Source organism: Antechinus flavipes, chromosome 3 (assembly GCF_016432865.1).
Source record: "Antechinus flavipes isolate AdamAnt ecotype Samford, QLD, Australia chromosome 3, AdamAnt_v2, whole genome shotgun sequence".
Taxonomy (NCBI): domain Eukaryota; kingdom Metazoa; phylum Chordata; class Mammalia; order Dasyuromorphia; family Dasyuridae; genus Antechinus; species Antechinus flavipes.
The window spans coordinates 320,058,272-320,081,186 of NC_067400.1; the positions used below are offsets into that span (position 1 = coordinate 320,058,272).

Here is a 22,915-nt window from a genome sequence, read left to right on the forward strand (position 1 = left end):
TTCTCTTCCCTTCTGCCTCAATTATTTCCCTATTTTTATCCTTCACTGTGATTCACATAGTAAATAGAATTCCTACAATAGGAGAGAGTTTAGTGACTTATTTGGTCCAATACTTTCCTTTGTAGAACCTCAGGCTCCAAGAATTATCTAGTTTATTCTAGGTCACACAGGTAGTAAGTAGCAGATCCAGATTTTCCGAGTCTAGATCAAGGGTTCTTTCCGCTGCCGCACATTTTTTAGTTGAATAAATATTTGTTGAATGAATGAATATTTGCTTTTCCAGAATTTCTGGTTCTTTCCCACCTTTGAGTATCTGGCTGGGTCCCCATTCTGGGCAGCTGCCCTGGCTCAGACCCCTGGCTGAACCCCCGCCCATTAACTTCTGGGCCTCTTTCCATTTCTGGCCCATTTTGATGGCTCTCCCATCCCCGAACCCCGAGCTCTGCCTCCCATTTCCTGATGCTGGCTGCTTCCTTTTCCCTCCAATGCCTATTGCCTTGTGGAGATGACAAGCAGCTCTCTAGTGCACTGCAGAAATTTGTTTATAAACTGAAGGTTAGTGAGTGACTGGAACCAAAGATTTTAAAGCTCTAGAGTTAGCCTTAAATTGAAGGGCAATCATCCCTGTATTCAGTATTTCTATTACTTTAACCATTGGGCTGAATAATATACAATTGGGATTTCTTGGTAACAGCAAGTCACTGAGCTTTTGTCTTTGGGAGTTAAATGTTTAGACTGTATGGAATCAGGAGGAAATCACTATCTCTTTGTCAGTTAGAAGATTTCCTGGAGGACAGGGAGTTAATAGCTATTATGCATAGAGCACTTTAAGGTTTGCAAAGCACTTTGAATAATTATCTCATTTGTTCCCTTCAAACAACTCAGTGACATAGATATTATTTATTATCTTTGCTTCACAGAAGAGGAACCTGAGACACAGAGAGATTAACTGACTTAAGCACACAGTAAGTATCAGAAGAATTTGAACTCAGGTCTTCCTGATTCCAATACTAGTATTTTGCCATGCCCCCCAGATATTTCTAGATTCCAGGAAAGGAGGCTGAAAAGATTTCTTTGATTTCTTTTCTATTTCAAGGTTATTTTCTAAAATAAAGGAGACCATTTAGGTTTCAATTAAACTTTGCTGGCTCTTTCACCTCTCCTATCTTTTAGGGGAAAATGACAATTCTTATATCTTGGCTGGATCTCTGGAGCCCAAATGATGGTGCTGGTGGGGATCTCTTTGAGTTACTTGGTTTTTGCCATAGTCCTGCCTGCTGTGGGACTGTGCTGTTAGCCAGCAGCCTGAGTCCTGAGATAGGTACGCATCCTCTTTGTGCCCCTGACATGTTCTGGTGTTGCTTGAAGTTCCATTAATTTCTTTATGCACTGCCCCTGGGAACCCTGGTTCCATTACTCCCTCTCCCCACCTCCCTCCTAGAAGACTTGGGCCAAAGAAATAATTTCTCTTCCCAGAAATCCAGAGTCATCTGTCATCAAGCATCCAATTAGCCAAAGCATGAAGCAGCAGATTAGGAGTGCAGACATCTGCACATGGCTTTTGGTTACTGCCCAGAGAAGCAGGACCAGTGGGCAGTGACAGGCTGACTTCATAAAATCTGTGTCCCCCTTCTTAGTAAAGGGCTCCAGATGTGAGCATTGTTGATTTTGGCTGAACTGAGGTATATTAGATTATACCCTTTTGACAAGGATGGAAACTGAGTCTTAAAGAAGTGGAAATTCAAGTTACAAAGGTAGTCTAGCTAAAAGTTAAAATTCTGACTACTAGAGCACTTTCTTGATGGTCCTGCTTGAAGAGGAAGGATGGCAGAACTTTAATAAAAATGGCTTGGGAATTGTTGATTTGAATTGAGACATCATTCCCTATGTTGAACAAATTCAACAAATTTTGTACTTAATAGTTCCTCTCACCAATCCCTCAATGAACTTTTCTTCAGCTCAGGCTGAACTCATTTCTCCTAGGAAAAGAAATTTGATTATCACAGACTTTCTTACTTAAGTAGTGGTAGCCTATATCCTTATTATGTGCCTGACCAGTATGTGCTATCTCTTTGTATAAGTAAGAGACAAGAACATTGGATTAGAGGATGGAAGATCTGGATTTTAATCCCAGATCTATCATTAGCTAGCTGTGTGAACTGGACCACAACTTCTCTGGATTTCAGCTTCCTCATTTGGGAAATGAAGGAGTAGAGAGTGATTTATAAGATCCTTTTTGAGCTTTAATATTCTTTAAGCCAAACTTCTTGGTTACATTTATTTGGTTGTGGAAGGCAGAAAAGGTGGAAGAAAGAGAAACAAGAGGGAAGGGAGGGGAAAAGTAGGGGACGAGACAGAGAAAGACAGAAACACAGACAGAGACACAAAAAGAGAAGTCATATAAAGAAAAACGGAAAGACAGAGGGCAGAGACAGATTCAGAAACATACAAAAAGAGAAACATATGTTCAGGGAAAAACAGACAGAGACACAGATAGGGAGGAAGGAAAAGAGGGAAGAAAGAAGAAGGGGGAAAAGGGGAGAGACACAGAGACAGAATGAGGAAAAGAAAAGAAAAGGAGAGAAAGGGGAAGAGGAGGAAAGATTAATTTGGATATCCACTAGATAGTCAAAGAATGAGGAAGGGGAGGGAGAAAAAGAAAAGGGAAAGGAAGAGAGAAAGTAGAGATCCATTTGTATCTGAAAGTGTGTCTACCTGATAAGAGTGAATTCTCATCATTACATTTTTCCTATCATTGATTTGAATCACTCAACAGTATTTGTATGACCAGGACTGAGTTAGGCATTATTCAGGAATTATTATTATTATTCATTATTTTTAATTAATTCATCATTATATATCATTATTCAGAAAGAAGGATTAGTTATACCCTCAAAAAACTTATAATCTGATTATAGAGATAAAACTAAAATATCCTCCAATTTCTGAAAATGGTAGAACCAAGCCCAATTAAAGGAACCTAGATATTAGTGACAAGGCTAATTGTGATTTATATTCTGTTCTGAGCTCCTTATATTCCCTCAGAGAACAGGATGAATTCCAGGGCCTAGGGGAGTCTTTGGGCTCCCCTAAGGAATTAATGGCTCCCAGATTCAAAGTTTAAAGAGATCTAAAGGCAGGCAACCCGAAGATTATTCATCTGGTATTCTGACTTTTCATCTAAAATCTCCTATCATATCTCTGCTAGGTATTCACTCACTGGCTTTTGCATAATGCTCAAATGGCAATCACCTTGACAATGGCTTTATCTACTTAGACCTGGATAGTTTAGATATAGTGTGGCCAGTGACTTTAGTCACTTTAGTAGAAACTATGCTGAACTTGGGATCAGGAAGACCTGAATTCAAATTCTTCTACATACCCTTACTAGCTTTCTAACCCTAAGAAAGTCATTTCACCTTTGTCATTCTCAGTTTTCTCATCTATAAATGGGGATAACAATAGTATTTGCCTCAAAAGCGATTATGAAGGGCAAATGAAATCACTTAAAGCCCTTTGCAAAGACTAAAGCACTAAATAAATGCTAGCAATCATTATCATCATCATCACCATCACTATCATCATCATTGCTGTTACCTGATTCTGAGCCCTTGAATTTCATTTAAGTTGACTTTACAGACATATAGCTATCCTTGTTACAACAGGTTCCCTGAACTTTTCCAGGGCTGAAATGTTTCTCAAAGGGTACCAGCTGGATTAAAGTCAACACTCAACATTTTGCAATAATATTTGCTTATGAGATTATACTTAACCATGTCATAAACCAATAAAGATTTAGGGAGCTTCTTTGGACTCTGTATTTATATTAATTCATTCAATGGTGATGCCTGAAATACTCCAGGTTTTTTCTTTTATTTAATTTTTCTTCTTGTCACTACTTGAAAAATAATAGCTTCTCACCTCTGAAGCTTACGAAAATGTTTATTTAGAGTGATTGGGCTTGCTGACTAATCTTGTGATATTTACTTTATAGGTTTGGATTTGGAAAATCAGCTGCCTTAAAGGGTTGTTTACTTTCTTCTAGGTTCTTTATCTTCCTATAAACTAATTTGTCACTGATCAGACTAAATAACCTGTGTTATTTAGTCATGTACTCAATGACTTGGCATCCTATGGTTTGATTAATTGACAGAAATGGTAGTATTAGCTTTTCTACTCAGCTATGATCAATTTAAATAAAAGAGGAGTTTTTTCTGTTTGATTCACAGGGTTGTTTTATTTAACATTTAATTTTCCTGCAAATTATATGTAAAAACTATTTTTAACATTCACTTTTAAAAAATTTTGAGTTTTAAATTCCCTTCCTCTCTCCCTCCATTTATTAAGAAGGCAAGCAATTTGATATAGGTTATACTTGTGTAGTCATGCAAAAATATTTCCATATTAGTCTTGTTGTAGAAGTAAACAAACCAGAAAGGGAAAAAACATGAAAAATAAAGTTTTAAAAGTTTGCTTTGATCTTCATTCATAGTTCATCAGTCCTTTCCTGAGAATGGATAGCATTTTTTCATCATGAGTCCTGGAATTGTCTGGGATGATTGAATTGCTGAGACTAGCTAAATCATTCACAGTTGATCTTTGTACAATACTATTGTATACAATGTTCTCCTGATTCTGTTCACTTCACTTTGCATCAGTCCATGTAAATCTTTCCAGGTAAAATAGGGATATAATATAGTACTTGCCTCAAAGGTGATTATGAAGAACAAATGAAATCACTTGAAATCCTTTAAAAAGAGAACTTTTTATTACAATTAAGGATAAAGATAAACCATTATTTCTACACACTAGCTAGAAATAAGATATACAATGAGAACAAGAATTTTAGAAATATAAACATATAGATACAGTTTATCCCTTTTCTCACTAATTGTTAACCACCCCTCCACTAATTCTTACCTTTGTAACCCTCTAAATCAAATTTTACAAATGCAGCTACAGGAATACAAAAACATGATGCACTAACTCACATACATAGTCTAGACCCTGGAATAGTTATATGCTCTGGTTCAGGTTGTCTGTGAGATGTGAAAGCAAGTCAACTGTATTTTTACACACAGACCTGTCTACCCCAAATTGTTTCATGTTGACTCGTAAGGTCCTCTCACGAGAGAGGAATAAGGTAGGAATTTTAAAAATATCAGCTACTTCCAGACTTAGAAGTACCACTTTTAATGTTAGAAAGTTTGAAATTCTTGGAGAAATGGGTGGTGTTTAGCTTGGGGGAAGAGGTAAAAGCACTCTCATCCTATTCCTACTCCACCAACTTCTTGAACCAGATCTGTTAGAGTGATGAGCTCCAAGGGATATATGTTACAAATCTGTCAGCCAACAATTGAGAGGCAAGATTTCTTGAGTGACTTAGGAAGATTTCACAAGAATATGTACTATGAAGAAATCTCTCTGTCCTAGGGAGCTTAGAATAAGAGGTTTTCATAGCAGTTATTGGGGAGGGGAGTGGAGGTTACCCACAAAATTAGCTGTATGTTGTCCTTTCCAGCTGCTTCTAGCTACAGGCACCTTCTAGAATTCTGGGAGTGATGATGGAGTAGTCCATCAAGGTTCAGGAACACTATGTGCTAAGAATTCATTTGCCAATGGTGAGAAATTTTGAAATATATACTGGGGCCCTAAGGTAATGTGGGTTTCTAAAGGTCAAAGGAAAGAAAAAAAATTCCCTTCTGTGGCTATTTTAAAGGGGAATGGAGTATGGTATTTACCTTAATAGAGCTCCCTAGCAAGTACACAATTAAAATAAATAGAAATATTCCAGTATAACGATTACAGAGGTGCATAAAGAAATACAGAATGATGTTGGCTATTTGGAAAATAGGTTCAGTTAAACAAGGAAGATTCTTGGAAGCTTGGAATCTTTTACTTGACAAGGAAGGTAAATGGTAGAGTAGAAAATAACTCTGGGTTGGAGACGAGATAGATGGGTTCAAGACCTGTTATCACAACTAACTAGCTATGTGACTTTGGAATTTATTTTTCTGGGCCTCAGTTTACTTCTGTACCAAATAAGGGTTTAGGATTATATATTCCCTAAGGATCCTTCCAGACTTACCATATGATTTCTATGTTTTCTTTGTGATTCAAAGGAAAGAAGCATGAAGTAAAAAGGGAGGAGGAGGAAGGTTATTCTCTAATTTGAGGGCAGCTTGACTAGGACAGCTGGTGGAGCAGGAAATAGGGCCTAGACTTGGAGGAAGATTAAGGTATTTTCTATCTGTGTGAATCTGGAAAAGTCACTTAACCTCTGCCTGCCTTGGTTTCCTTATCTGTAAAATGTGAATATTGATAGCACCTGCCTCCCAGAGCTATTGTATCAAGAATAAAATGTTTTTAAAGCATTTACTACACAGTCAGAATTTGATAAGTGCTTGCATTTTTAAGATTATGATAGGAAATAAGTATTAATGAAAATCTAGGAATCTTTTTTGGAATTTTTTTGAGGGAACATTTTATACTTCCCTGTAAACATGACTATTGAAGTTATTTTATTCAAATTGATATCTGTTTCTGCAGAGTTCTATAGAATACCCCTTTCCTTTTTTTCTTCTAGTAAGAAGATTGTTCTTCAGAAAGTTGGCATATAGGGTTGATAGGGTACTTATCAAACAGTGGGAGTTTGTACCAGGAACCAGTTGAGCAGACCAGGATTGAGTTTGGGAAACCTTCTAAAATTGTATGTCACATTTTAGAGTGGCAATATGGGGGGAGGCAGAAGTAATGAGAAGAAGAGTTTTATGACTGGTATCAGACTTTCTTTTCTAGAACTTCCCATATCACTTTTCAAACTGAGAAAATTCTCTCTGTGATCTTCAACTAGCAAGCCATGAAAGTTTGTGGCAAAAACATTTTTTCAGATTTAAAAACCGGTTTCCAGAAAAGCATCAAAGCTCTCTGAGACCAGAGTCTAAGAGGAGCACATATTATAACTTTGACATTGGATACCAAACCAATTAAACTTGTTTTGAAACTCCTAATAGTTAAATTAATTACTTAGCAATCCATAAAACATTATGGCATTTTAGTTCCTCTCTATCAGGAGTCTTGGTTCTTTGTCAACCACTTTTCCTCTTATATGGTCATGGTTTACATATGCTTTGTTGTTCAGATTTGGGAGCAGCTGTTTTTGAAGACTATTCACCATGGCACAAACGGTTATGACTGATTTGCTTTTCAGAGGCCTAGTGATGAAATATATAGAATATTGAACCTAGAGTCGGGGAAACAAGTTTGAAACCTATCTCCCATATTTTGTAGCTATGTGACCCTCGGAAAATAGTATTCTTCTCCATAAAATGGTGATTAAAAATAGTATCTATCTCTCGGAGTTATTGTGAGGATCAAATGAGATATAAGGTACTTTACAAACCATGACTGTTTGAATTCTTAGCTATTATTTGTAATTTCATCACACATATGTGAAGAAATATTATCCAGCTAACAGAATCAAGTGATTTTAGTTTTTAGTAATCTTTACACTGCCCCAAAACAGTTCTTTCTTTACCAAGTCATTGATGAGCTGTGAGATGAATTGGTGAAGTGAGCTCTTGTCCTGCGAGCAGGAGTGTGCTGGGAAATGTTTAACAGCTGGCTCTCCAAGGGGGAAAAATTATACACAACACAGTTTTACATTTAATCTTTATTATTAATATTTCCTCCATCACTTTTTACAGCCTAGATAATCATCAAAACAATAAATCAAGCTCAGATTGGTAAATTTCTAAGGTGTAAGTGCTCACACTGAAAATTTACTAATCTTCTTGCAAGCCCGAATCAGCTGGTTTCAGCATTCTCCTGAGTGGGAATTTTTCAAGCTTGACAGAATCACTGACATTTCTTCCATTAGATGCTTAATATCTCATGAGCTAACTTGGTAAATACTTCTGAGCTACACTTATTCATTCATAATTGTTTTGTGTTTTGTTATTCTTATCTCCTCACCTAGATTGTGATATTCTGGAAGGCAGAGACCATGTCTTGTACACAAGACTTGGCATATAATGGGTGCTTAATAAAGACCTACAGAATGGGCACCTAGATGGCACAGTGGGAAGAGCTGTAGTTAGGAAGTTCAAACTGGCCTTAGATACTTAGCTATGTGTGATATTGGCCAAGTCACTTAACTCTGCCTCAGTTTCCTCACTTGTAAAATGATCTGGAGAAGGAAATGGCAAACCCCTCCAATGTTTTTGCCAAGAAAGCTCCAAGAGAGATCATGAAAAGAGTAAAACAACTGAACAACAACAACATAGGCCTATGGAAGCATGACATTGTTTTGTATCTAGATCACCAGAGTGCCTCCTCTGTTGTCTAAGCTTTGACTCCTGAGCTCATTACCTGAGTTTCAATATCTTTTAAGGAAAAATCTGAGCTCAGACTTCATGGGCGTGGGACTCTAGGATTTAGCTCCTGGCACGTAGGCCAGAATTCTTATTTTAGGGTTGAGAAAATGGAAATTCCCTTTAGAGATTGTCACGATCACATAACTGGTTAGTGGTAGGCTCAGGACTAGAACCCAGGGCTCTTAACTTCTAGTCCAGTAATCTCATTCTCCCTTGGTATCTCTCAAACCATCATGATTAAAAAAAACCCAAAACAAAACAAAACATGCTGAAGGTTGCTGCCAAGGGCACACTGAGCTGGGGCTGCTGATCCAGCCAAGGTGGGGGTCTTGGCCCAGGACCACCTCTGAGGATTGCAAGCCAATTAGAGGAGAAGAAAGCACCTGGTTCTTGGCAGGAAAATAAAGGTCCATGTGGCTGCAAAGGGAGGTGCTAACTGGAATGCTGTGTCTGCAAGGGCTGTCCTACTCTAAGGGGCTCACACATTTATGCACTCACACAACACATATACTAAAATGCATCTGTGCATGTATACAGTCATGCAATATACTTACATCACACACATACTAACACACACTCACATACATCACACACATGTATACATTCATACAACACATGTACATTCATACATGTATTAAACATATTTGTATATGCACACAGTTACACAATATACTCATATACATTTACACATACGTCACACACACATGTGCTCATACTAGTACAAACACAATACCTATACACATATACATCATAGATCCACAATACATATATAATACACATTTACACATATACTCACATACATCTACACACACATATATGTGTGTGTACATACATAGACATAAATACTTCACACACATATACACTCACACATGTATCTACACACAAACATATATGCACACATGCACTCATAAACATACACTCATATATACACTTACAATACACACATATATCACACATATATACATCTACACACAGCTACATATATACATATGGACTCACAAAGATACACATATGCATTACACAAGACATACACAAATATATATACATATATATAAGCACACATACACACAGAGACTCATGTACACGCACACTCTTGTGTCCACAATCTCACAATTGTTCCTTGTTCTGTATTAGTCTGTTATTACTACTGTCATTCAACTGAATTTTCTGTGAGTGGATGGTCAAATTCTGGGTTAGCGTGTTTGTTTGTTAATGTCTTTGCTTTCATCCTCCTTTTCCCCTCCTTTCCTTCTCCCTTTCCCTGAACACTTCATGTGGAAAGAGTGCTGGAATTGCACTTGGAAAAATTGGGTTCAAATCCTGGTTCTACTACTTACTATCTGTGTGACCCTGGGCAAATTTCTTAATCTCTCTGAACTCAAAAACAGTAAAATGAGGGCACTGGACCAGCTGACTTCTGAGGTCCCTTCCAGTTCTAAAAGAGAGCCCCATCATCTGTCAAGTTGTAAAGAGGAAGTTTAGGGAAACGTGTTTCTTTCTCATCCCCATGTAAAAGTCTGCGGTCTAAGAGTCAGGATATTGTGGACTAGGAATCAATCAGTAAACATTTATTAAGTGCCTATTGTGTGTCAAGTATTGTATTAAAACAAAGTGAGGACTCTGAAAGAGGGAAAAGGCATCCCCTACCTTTAAGGAGCTTACAATCTAATGGGGGAAGGGGAAGTGGCAACATGCAAAAAGAATGTGTTCATCCCTCTGACTCTGCCATTAACTTGCCACATAATCATTATCTTGAATAAGCTGCTTTACCTTGGCGGGGTGGGTGGGGTGGGTTACTTTACTCATCTATACAATGAAGGGGAATGACATCTCCAAGGAGCCTGTGGGCTCTGCCAGTCTGTGATTCTGTGATACACACCCAGGTAGTGTGAACCTGAGGGCAAAGGCAGTTGTAGTTTGAGGATAGAAGAGGGAAATCTTTTATCTCAAAAACTCCCCAGTCCAGATTCACAGAACGCATTTTGTCAAGAGCCATCTAAAGGTTAAAAAGCAAATTAATTGACTACTTTTCCCTCCCCTTAGGAAGGAAGGACACATATTCACATTCCATGTACCTTTCAAAAAAGCAAAGCAGGAACACTCAACAACTTTACCATTTATAAATGTTTAATATTTTATAAATAATTTTAATTTTATAAATACTAAATGTATACTTTGGTTCTCCTTCATGAGCTAAGAGGCAAAAGGAGGATGGGAGAATAGAAAGAAAAAACAAGGGGAAGAAAGGGGAAAGGAAGGAAGACAGAAGATAAAAAGATGCAGGGATATGTTTGTAAATGTTTATCTATCAGCTCTGGATGAGTGGTTGGGAAGGCACCACACATTTTAAAATTTAATCTGGGTTTTATTAACATTTTCTCCATGATTTTCTTAAGTCTAGAAAGTCAACAAAATAATCAAGCAAGCCTCTGTTTGTACCATTGTCCATTTCTGTGGCATAAACACATATTGAAAACTGAGAAATTGGTTACCTGTAGTAAATAATACTACAATATAATATAAGTAAAAACCTAATATCAGCACAACCCTGAAGATGAGGGACGGAGAAGAAAGGATAGCTATGGTTGATAGAAAGATAAAGAGAGGGAGATGAAAGGAGAAAGCAAGCAAGCAAGGAGAAATACATATAAACGAAAAAATATGAATTAGAATGAGAAATATGATACCTGCATAAGGAATTTGAGGAACTGCCAAATTTGTCAGGTATTAGGAGATAATCTCCTCTAAAAAGGTGCAGAGTCTTTGAGGTCAGAGATTATAACACTTTTCACCTTTCCTAGTATCTTGCATATATTAATAACTTGAAAAATACTTAAGTTGAACTGAATTGAGTGGAAAGAGACACAGAAAAGGAAAGAAATGTAGAGAGAGAGATAAGGAATAAAATACACAGAGATCTTCTTTCTGGCCCTCCTGCCTTTTTTTTTTTTTTTTTTTTTTTTTTTTTTTCTGTTAGCTGACCATTAGCTGGTCCCAGAAGTTATTCTGCACATAGGCACAGCATTTTATTCTAGCACGATGATATGTGAATTTAAAATGAGTCTCCACCTCCTTCATCTCCCTTCCTTAGCCTTGACCCCAAGGACCTCATCAGCCCCCTCTTCTTGGACAAACAGTTTATTTAAATACTTTCTCATTTTTAGCTTGAGGGTATTTTCCCCAGGTATCCTTTCACATTTTTGCAATCAAAGACTTTCAAACATACACTTAACCTAAAGTATAAATCACTCCCCAAAGAGAAGAGGGGGCGGTTCTCTACATGCACAGCTGGAAGGTTGAGGACAGACCACCTGAAGGGCTTTTGACACCAGTTTGGCACAAAGTCCCTGAGCTCACATGCCAGGAAAAGGGCTGGAGTCCACAGTGAAGCAAGTAGGGACTTAACAAAAGAATAGAGAGTTCTTTGATAAGCTCTGATTTTTAAAAGGAAAAGGACAAAAGATGGAAGGAGGGGCAAGGAAGAAAGGAAGACTATAAAAGAGTGGTAAAGAACTAGTCTCTCAGAAATGAGCTGAGACTTGCTTGGTCTCAACCTTGTTCCAAGTCAGAAGGAAACAAGGTAGGGATAGGTCCATAGCTTGGGGAAGGTGACATACTGTTAACTGATGATGGAGAGAAGGCAGAACTACTCAACTCCTATTTTGCTTCTGTCTTCTCCAGCAAGGAGAATGATCTGCAGACTGAAAAGGGTAAAACAAACCATATGAAAAAGGAAATTGAAGCCCAAGATAGGTGAGGAAATAGAGTGCACCTAGCTGCTTTAAGTGAGCCTCTGGGTCCAGATGAATTGCATCCCGGATGTCGAAGGAACTTACAGATGTGATCTCAGAGCCACTGTCAGTAATCTTTGAGAAGTCATGGAGAGTGGGAGAGGTCCCAGAAGATTGGAGACAGGCAAAAGTTATCCAGATATTCCAAAAGGGGAAAAGGATGGATTCTGGATACTACTACAGACTGGTAAGACTGATGTTGATCTCTGGCAAAATTCTAGTATGGGTTATTAAACAAATTAATTGACTTGGTTCATTTATTGATAAGTTTATTGTTTCGTTCTACAATTCTTTCATCAACTATTTATGAAGTACTAATATGTATGTGATATTGGGAGAGATGCAAAAATAAATATAAACAGGATTCTACCCTTTAAAGAGTTTATTATCTAATCGAGTAGATAAAACATGAGCACAAAGAAATGGGACACAATAGAATCTATATATCAGAAGTACAAATGAATTGGTCTAAGAAATCAGCAGAGAAAGAGGTCACAGTTGAAGTGTGCATGCATATGTGTGCATGTGTACCTGCATGCATTTGTGTGTATGTGTGTGTATATGTAAGTAGGTAAGAATCAAGGAAGTCTACATAGAGTATTTGGTGCTTCTTCAATTGTTTAAGCCTTGTGTGACTCTTTGTCCCTCATTTGGAGTTTTCTTTGCAAAGATACTGAAGTGATTTGCCATTTCCTTCTCCAGCTCATTTTACAGATGAGGAAACTGAGGCAAATAGGGTTAAGTGACTTGCCCAGGGTCACAGATCCTGTTAGTATCTGAGGCCAGATTTGAGCTCAACAAGATGAGTTTTCCTGACTCCAGGCTCAGAAGTCTTATCCACTGTACTACTAGTAGGATAGGGATGAGGGAGGGCATTCTGGATTTAAGAAATGCAGTGACCAAAGATACAGTATTGGAAAAGTATGGGGGCATTTTCAAGTAAGTAGTTCAGTGTGACTAGGCAATATGAGTAAGTTAACGGTAATAATGTGAGATCAAGTTGGAAGACTTGGTTGGAGCCAGTTTATTGAAGACCAAGGATATCAGTTTAAGAAATTTGTACTTTGTTCAGTAGGCAATGGAGAGCTATTGTAGATTCTTCTTTAGCAGGTGAGAGACATGAGGAGCACTTTACATGAGGAATAATAATCTGGCAATGGTTTGAAGAAAGAATTGAAATGGGGAGAGACTATATACAGGTAGAGATACCTGAGAGGAGGGTCTAGTAGTAGCCCGAGCAGAAAGCAATGAAAGTTTGAATAAGTGTAGTGGTAGTAGTCATGGCAAAGGAAGAGTGTATTTGATAATGAATGAATCCCTCAATCAATTTTCAATTCCCATTAAAGCTATCTTAGGTCTGTTTTGTATATGTATTGTATACTGTTGGTTATATATATCTATATATGTGTTGTCTCTCTTAGTAGGGGAACTCCTTGAAAATAGGGACAAGTTAGTTTTTCTCCTTGTGTTCCTTATGCTTAGCAATAGTGCCTGGCATATGATAGGGAGGTAGGTGCTTAATAAATGCTTTTTGATCGGTTTCACTAAAGCATTTGGCAGCCTCTCACAATATCTTTCTGAGAAGGATAGTATTATGTTGGCTAGAAGATAACACAATTAGGTAGATTTACAGCTAGTTAAATAACCATATGCAAAGTCTATTAATTAACAGCTTGCTAATAATCAGGAGATAGGACTCTAGTGATACATCCCTGAACTCTGTCCTTGGTCCTGTTCTGATCCATATTTTTAACATGAAGACATGCTGATCAGGGGCTACAAATGGAGTGGGATAGGTAACGTCATAAATGTCAGAATTAAGGATGAGCACAACAGTGACAGACAGAAGGGCTGGGCTGAAGCCAACAATATGAAATATAACAGGGATGAATGAAAGCACCAATAATTAGGTCTAATAACTTACTTGTACCGGTACAGGATAGAAGTTGCTGCCTGGGCTGGCAGCAGCACATGGGAGAAAGATCTGAGCACTTTAGTTGACTGAAAGTTGAACATAAACTAATACTGTGAAGTGATTATTGACAAATGTAATATGGCAGTAACAGAATTATCATCCCACATCACAGGAGTATAGACCGACTTTTTTCTGTATTGGTCAGATCGTACATGGAACACCATGTTCAATTCTGGGTATCATGGGATAAAAGGAATCTCGTACCCCAAGAAAGGATCTCATGTTGGTGAGGGATTGTGAAGCCATCTTCTACAGGAACTACTAAAGGAACTAAGGATTTTTATTTCCAGAAAAGATTGACAAGGAAACATGCTAGCTATCTTCAAATATTTGAAGGGTTATTATGTGAAGAAGGCGCAAGTTATATTTATTATTACCCATGAAGGCAAAATCAATACCAGTGGGTAAAAATTATAAGGAAGTAATATAAGAGCAAACTTCATCACATAGAGCTATTTTTAATGGGGAGGCGGTGGGAAGCAATTTTGTAAGATAGTGAGCTGTCATTGGAAATATACAAGCAGAGGTGAGGGACAAGATAGAAACAATTCTGGTAGTAGGAGAGAGCTTGACAAGAGGACTATAAAGGATCCTTCCACTCTAAGATTTTTCATTTCTATGAATGTTCTTATCAGGATCAGTGACTATTAATTAGGAATAGGGATTCGAAGACTAATGGTGGTAGTGAAAGTTTATTGGGAAAGATATAATTGTATGCCATTGTTTATTTCTTTAAATCTCAGTTTTGAATGTTATTTTAAATGCAATTTTAAAAGAGCTATTGTATTTAGTTATTTTTAAAAAGAGCTGAGAAAGCAGCCTGGACTTTTGGATAGAAGGCTCAGAGTGAATTCCAATCGTGTCTTTGACACATTCTGGCTACATTACCCTGGGCAAGTGACTTAACCTTTCAGTGCACCTGGCTAACTCTCTTAAGTATATAATTTATGAATAGCGTCTGGTTTGCATTGGTCTCTTCAAGAATTCCCTACATATATGAATTCAAAGGTCTAGCAAAAATTTTAATAAAGGATTATATACATAAATATATATGAATATATATCTTATATATTATGTATACATCACATTGAGGAATTATATTTTTGTTCAATAGACATTGGGGAACCATTGAAGGTTTATGAAGGTTGTATATTAGAAATAGTAACTAGGCAAGAGTTTGAAGGAGGAATTGGAGTGGGAAAAGATTGGATTTGGAAATGCCAAATAAATAATAGCTGGAGTACCATGGATATACATATACATATATATTCTTACATTGTATATGTGTACTTGTCTATATATGGATACATATGTATGTGTGTATGTGTACGTGTGTGTGTATGTAAGTTTACACGTATGCATGTTTGGAGAGATAGGTAGATAGATAGATGGGGAGAGGAGAGACAGTATTTGAACATCCAGATTATTTGAATCAGAGGAAAATAGACAAGACACTTCTGCTTACCTGGTGGTAATTAACCCTAGCTGTAGGCAGGGTAAATGGGAAGAGAGACTAGTAAGGACAATTGTAATGGCATTGGTAGAAGTCACCTGAGCGTACTAGAGAGGGTTTGGAAGTGGCATAATCTTGTATGTCACTAACCAGGATACTTCTCAGTATCCTTTCTGGTTTACATGATTGATGAGTAGGCAACCACCATCCCCATTGCATTGTTGGAACTCTTTCTCTCTGGGGGAAGAGTTAGTGGTGGTCTATGGATAGAATCTTGGTATCCTGTGAACTAGGAAGGATAAAAGGCTTTATTTTTGCTAACTTAGTATCCTTTTTGATTTTTTGTATTTTATTTTATCATTTTTTTCTTGAGGAAATTGGGGTTAAGTGACTTGCCCAGGATCACACAGCTAGGAAGTGTTAAGTGTCTGAGGTCAGATTTGAACTCAGATCCATCTGACTTCAGGGCTGGTGCTCTATCTACTGCACCACCTAGCTGCCCCTTGTGTATTTTATTTTACAAATCTAAAATCTATTCTGATTAAGGAACTGTGGAATAAAAAAGGTTATGAAGCCCTCTCCTATAGAATTCAGAAGGCATATGGGCAGTAACAAATGATCTGAGTGAATTCCCTTAGACCTGCTCCAGAGATGCCCTTATACTGTGGTTCTCTTTCCGACACTGCACTCTGGGGCCTCATTTGGGTAATATATTGACTAATATAATTACCTATTTGTCCAATGCAGCCCCCTATTTTTTCCTATTTGCCTTGATTCAACCCTTAATTAACATGGTAAAAGAAACTCATTTGTAACTTCATCTCATCAATCCCAAAGGCATGGAATAAGAATAGCTGACATTTTTATAATACTTTAGGGTTTGTATGTAGTTTTTCATTTGAACCATGCAAGAGTAATACGAGGCAGGTCCATTAGACAGCATAATCTCCATTTTATAGGTGAAGAAACTGTCAGCTTCAGTAGCTTATCGGTGATTCTGCCCATAGCTGGCCAGTGGCAGAAAGGTGATCTCATCCACACTGTGTTCACACCAGCACACTGCCTTTTACACTGGCTGCTCCCATGAAACTTAATGCCCACCTCGACTTGCTCTGCCTCTGCCTCCAGGTGGGAGTCCCCTGAGGACAGGCTCCTTCCTTCACATTAGTTACTATGCACAGTACACATATTAATAAAAGATAAACATGAAGGTTAAGGATAATGCTGATGTCAGGACCTGAGGATAATTTTTGGCAGCAGTTTATTCTTTGTCCACATGCTTCCCTTGGAGAAAACTGAAGGGAATGTGTATAAATTGCCTTCCCAAACACCTGGCCCTGTAGGGTTGGACTGAGGTCCGCATCTGAATTTCAGAGGGTAGGGGGAGGGTATGGTTGCACATGTTAAAAACTCTTGGCATTGGATAGCTGGTCAGAAGCCAGACATTTGCAATTGGGAATTGGTTTCACCCTGTGCTGGTTTGTATTAGGTTTCATTTAAAATATAAATTTGAAGTCTTTGCCCGCCGGGGCCTTCTCTCCCATCCCATGCCATGCCAGCCTAGCCAACAACTGAGAGCTTGAATTGTGCTTCTTTATCACAGGGAAGAAACGTGGTATAGTGTGGGCAAAAGGACTGGATTTAGTATCTGAAAATGGGCACTTTATAGTCATGTGACTATGGATCACACATCCTTCTGAGATTCAATTGCCTCATTTCTGATTTGGGGATGGTAGTGATAGTATCTGTCTCAAAGGATTATTTTATTTATCAAATGAGATAAAGTTTAGAAAGTGTTTTGTAAATCTCAAAATGTTGTTTTTCAATTGTGCCTGACTCTTTGTGATCCCATTTGGACTTTTCTTGGAAAGGATACTGGTGTGGGTTTGTTATTTTTTTCTCCAGTTCATTTTACAGATGAGAAAACTGAGGCAAACAGAGATAAGTGAGTTGCTCAGGATCACACAGCTAATAAGTGTCTGAGTCCAGATTTGAACTCAGAAAGATGATTTTTCCTGACTCCAAGACTGGCATTCTATCTACTGTACCACCTATTGATTGTACTGCTCCCAAATGTCAGCTATTCTAATGTATAGCTGAGATATTGCCATAATTTTGGATATTTAGTTATGTAAGGCTGATCCTTAGTGTCTATTGGTTGAACTAGGCATGCAACTCAGCTGCATCCAGATGAAAAAGGGCTTTCACTTATGGTTATATTTACCAAATGGCTAAGCTTTCTTCAAGCTGAACAGCAGAGAAAAAATAGAAGTAAAGCTCAAGACAGTCACTAATATTTTACTATAAAACACAACTCCTTGCTAAAATACTCTAATGATGATCAATGTCTATTAATATCTGAGTAGTACATTTAAGGGGGAAATATAATTTAGAGCAAGAGCTGAAGAAATAAAAATTCACAGCTAAAAGTAAATATCTTTTTCCACTCAAATTTCAACCACTACTACTTAATATAACTGTAGTTTCCCATATTCTGTTTTAAGGAGAACTTTTAATTTAATATATGTTTTGATTGTTGAAATGCCAAACAGAGATTCCAGGCATAGCGATTTTGTTTTTTTTTTTTCTTCTGATGATGGTTGTAATTGTCCTTCTGGTTCCTAGTGAAAGAACCCTATTTTTGATGGCTACTTACTAAACTAAATAACCTTTTTTTTTTTTTTTGAATGGAAGAGAACTTCTTTCTGTAGGTATGTATCTGGAATAGAATGACTTCAACATGACTTTTCCAATCAAGGAAACATTCTTTCTCTGATTCTTTCTTCCCTTGGAGCTGAAGATACTAATTAATTCTTTATATCCACACAGAATGGGTTTCCACACTGAACTCTGACAGATTCCATAAGTTTTTAAAATCCTTTTACAAGTCACTGGTACAAAATAAAGTTTAAAAAAAATTTTAAGTATAAAATGTAAGGCCTGAAAAGGACCCTAGAAATCGTCTAGGTAAGTCATATCATTTGGAAGGTGAAGAATTTGAAAATCAGAGTGACTAGTCTAATGTCACATGGATAGTTAAGGACAAAAGTGGAACTAGAATTCAAGTTTCATAGTCCCCTTTCATTATTTCATTGTTGTTGTTTAGTCATTCAGTAATGTCCAACTCTTCGCGCCTCCATTTGGAGTTTTCTTGGCAAAGATCCTGAAGTAGTTTTCTGTTTCCCTCTCCAGTTCATTTTACAGGAGGCAAACGGGGTTATGTGACTTGTCTGGAGTCATATAGCTAATATGTGCCTGAGACTGGATTTAAACCGAGGAAGCTAAAACTTCCTGACTCTAGAGCTAGTGCTCTATCCACTGCATTATCTAGCTTCTTTTTGGGTATCTCTATGTCAAATCCTCTTACCATAGCTTCCAACCTCTTTGGGCTTGAAGATTTGAAGTGTGATGGGATAATGTTGACTCCAATTCATTGTCAAAGGGAGTGCATTGGCAGAGAATATCTACCTAGGTCTTGAGACCTGATGCATTTCTTACTTTGTTTTTTAAGTGATTTTGTTATCTCAGATACTTTCCTCCAGATGCCTCTCTCAGTAGGTTCCCAAATAACCTTTTTCTTCACTCTGCCGTTCTTCATAAGCATTCTCTTTCCATGTCAGGGTCCTTTGATCTCTGATCAGGTTTCTATCTGAGGGGTCTTCCTTGGCATCTAGACAGTAGAAGACAGTCTTTCCAGATGGGGCTCCAGTTGAAAAGAGGATTTAGAAAACATTGCTAATTCTAAGTGATGACATTCGTAAAGAACAATCAATTATCTTCTAAATTATCATGACTCAACCTCTCAGGATTTCATTGCCAGGAAGCCATAGAACTTACCTGTCCATTGCTCCATAGCAAATCAGAGACAGTTTTAGAACTTGTATCTATAACTCCTGGTTCCAGAATGACTTTTTGGTTCCAAAACTATTATACTCTTTTCTGGCTTATAGCAGAGCAGGAGATATTCTCCTTTTTCCTCGAGGAGCAAAGTACAGTGTTGAATCCAGACTCATAGATCATAGGATACAGATTTGGAACTGTATCATATTATCTAGTTAATAAATAAACATTTGTTAAATGCCTACTATTTACTAGGTATAGTATCAGTATTTTTCAAATGAGGAAATTGGGACCCAGAAAGGTTGTGTGCTTTTCCTAAGGTAACATAGTGGTAGAAATGGGGTGTTTAAATCAATTTCACAATCTCTTTGTTGGCCTCTTTAGGCAGTGCTCTCTCTCCTATCACCAAGCTTGGATACTTTGATAGCCAGCAAGTGACTTATTCTGTCTTAGAAGAAGCTTCGGTTTTTTGCTTTGAATGAAGAGATTATTAATATTTGTATATTCTACCTCACAGCATGGTAGCAAGGAAAGTTATTTTGTAAACCTTAAAGCTCTACACAAATGGGAGTTATTATTATAGAGCAGGATAAGTAGGTGGCAAAAATAGACCGTGCTAATTCTCTTTTGTGTGTCAATGATATGGTTGAGATTTGGTTGCTTACCTGTGTGGTTGTTACTTCCTACAGTAGTAGGAAACATCTGTCTACAAATGCTCACCTTTCTAATGCATAGAATAAGCAATTAATAAATGCTTATGAAAGGAAAGAATAAGTATTTATATACTACATGCCAGGCTTTAGAAACATTATTTCATTTGATCCTCACAACAATCTTGTGAGGTGGATGCTTTTTGACATCCCCATTTTACAGCTGAGGCAAACAGAGTAAAGTGACTTGGCCAGGGTCACTCAGTTAGTGTCTAAGACTGTACTTGACCTGAGCTTTCTTTCCTCAAAGGGGAGTTTGGAAGTTTTTACACTTGGGTTTTTACTGATAGGAACACGAGTAAACATGTTCCTCTTAAACTGCACCAATCATTTCCCCCTCACAAAACATTTCTGAACATACTTATAATTCAATCTAATTCAGCTAACATTTATGAAGCACAGTGCTGCATACTCAGTGTTACTTACTACAGTTATCACTTCCACATTGTGACTTTTCCCATGGTGATTTCGATATATTGCGGAGCAGCATAAAAAATTAAATGAGAACATTTTGGGAGTTTTGCAGAAGCCGCAGATGACTTGTGTGTAAAATATATGTATAGTATTGTATAATATCAACATATTTTATTTTTGATACCATAATGATTCAGACTTCTTTGGTAAGAAGGAAGAGCCAAACATTTTACATGGATTTTCCAGAACAGGAGCATTACATCCCTAAACTGTATGATGTAGAAGGGATAACTATACTCTGTGTGTGATACATCCTGGGGTCAGTGACCCTGGGTATGTCACTTAACCATGAAATATCTTAAGCAGCTCTTTAAAAGCTTTAAAATACAGAGCAAGAGCTAATCTGCATTGCTATAATAAGTTTCCACACTGGGAAGTCCCCCTCTATACCAATGAAATAGTACCAGGGCCAAGCACAACAGGGTAGGGAGATTGTAATGCAATGAAAAAAAGAAGCCATGGCTTCTCCCAAGTACATTACATTCTATTGAAATGATGCAACATGAATAACCAGAGAGTACATTGAAAACTTATTATTTGTATGAAGGGGATATGTAAAGAAAGGCTTTGCTTAGGAGGTGATACCTGTCAAGAATAAAGGACAGCTGAAGATCCACCTCCTGTCTTTTTCCTCAGGGTGATCTGCTGGTTTGGTTCAACAATTATTCCATAGAGAGAGAGTCAATCAAGTGAAGGCATGATAGGGGAGAAGAGAGGGAGTGGAACTGAGGTACCAGTGATGGGTTCAGGTCTGGCAGGAAGGAGAGCCACCTCAGCCAAGCATTTGGCTGGGAACTGTTGAAAGTCATCCAGGTTCATTTGTTCCTGTGACCCTGATTAGAAAGGCATCTCCCTATTTTTTTATTGTTGACTTTTTGAGGAATGGGAGGAATAAACAAGTAAGTGTGCATCTGATTAGAGGGAAGATAAAGTTTTAATAAATTCATTTAATCTTCCATTTTCATAAGGACATTTCCTTCACTAAAGAGAACACATGGATTTACCATTTGTAGATGTTTCATCTTTAGCCAAAGTTTCTTTTCTTATCTGGCACAGAGCCTTTGTGAAGCATGTAAGACTTGAAGCTGACTGGAGAAGGGCTGGTGAGAGGGATCAGAGGGTCACAGATCTAGAGCTGGAATAAAACTCAGAAGCCATCCAGTCCAACTCCATTTTACAAATGAGAAAATTGAGATCTTTGCTACAAGACCTCATCACTTCTCATCTGGACTAGTGCTTTACTTTCAATTGTTCTCCCTATTTAGGTCTTTCCTCACCCTAACCCATACTCTACTCAGCTGCCAAAAGGACTTTTCTAAAGTATAAGCCTGACCTGCCATGTCCTACTCAATAACTTGTAGTGACTCCCTTTTTAATCCAGGATTAAATATAAAATCTGTTTGTTTTTTAAAATGCTTGCAATTCTTTCTCCACTACCATTCTGGTCTTCTTCCACTTTTCTTCTCTCTAAACACCACATATATCTACACACTATACATTTATGCACATGAGTTTACTTGCTTTCCCTCACATACAATAGTCCATTTCTAGACTCTGTGCTTTTGCCCAGGCTGTCTTTTACACCTGGGATGCTTTCTCTTTTCACTTCTGAATGCTAATTTCCCTGGCTTTCTTTAAGATTCAACTCAGTTCAAATTCTAACTTCTGGAGGAGAGATTTCCCTGTCTCCCATCATCCCTCTTAGATTACATTCCTTTTATACTATGTATATTTTGTATATCCGTGGTTATTTGTATGCTATTTCTCTCATTAGAATGTAAACTTCTTATCATTATATACTTCAACAACAATATTATATGATAATCAATTCTGATGGACTTGGCTCTCTTCAACAATGAGATGAACCAAATCAGTTGCATTTGTTCAGTAATGGATAAAACCAGCTACACCCAGTGAAAGAACGCTGGGAAATGAGTGTGAACCATAACATAGCATTTCCACTCCCTCTGTTTTTGTCCACTTGCATTTTTGATTTCCTTCTCAGGTTATTTTTACCTTATTTCTAAGTCCGATTTTTCTTGTGCAGTGAAATAACTGTATGGATATGTATACATATATTGTATTTAACATATATGTTAACATATTTAACATGTATTGGACTACCTGCCATCTAGGAAGGGGGTGGGGGGAAGGAGGAGAAAAGTTGGAACAGAAGGTTTTGCAAGGGTCAATGCTGAAAAATTACCCATGTATATATCTTGTAAATAAAAAGCTATAATAATAAAAAAGAATGTAAACTCCTTGAAAGCAGGAATCACTTAATTTTACTTTTCTCT

At 37.5% G+C, this 22,915-nt stretch overlaps 1 protein-coding gene across 10 annotated transcripts in view; it reads left to right on the plus strand.

The window, feature by feature from the left end:
* The window catches only part of KALRN (kalirin RhoGEF kinase), a 927,260-nt gene that overhangs the window by 206,691 nt on the left and 697,654 nt on the right, over positions 1–22,915 (plus strand). For 2 of the 10 annotated variants that reach the window (XM_051985446.1, XM_051985455.1), the window contains exon 1: positions 12,167–12,353. The exons of 2 other annotated variants lie outside the window; for them this stretch is intronic. In XM_051985446.1, the coding sequence (XP_051841406.1) occupies positions 12,254–12,353 (100 nt within the window). In that variant the 5' untranslated portion in view covers positions 12,167–12,253. Of the gene's footprint in view, positions 1–12,161; positions 12,354–22,915 lie in introns of those variants that run through there. 6 more of the 10 variants (XM_051985457.1, XM_051985447.1, XM_051985448.1 and 3 more) reach the window with 6 other exon arrangements.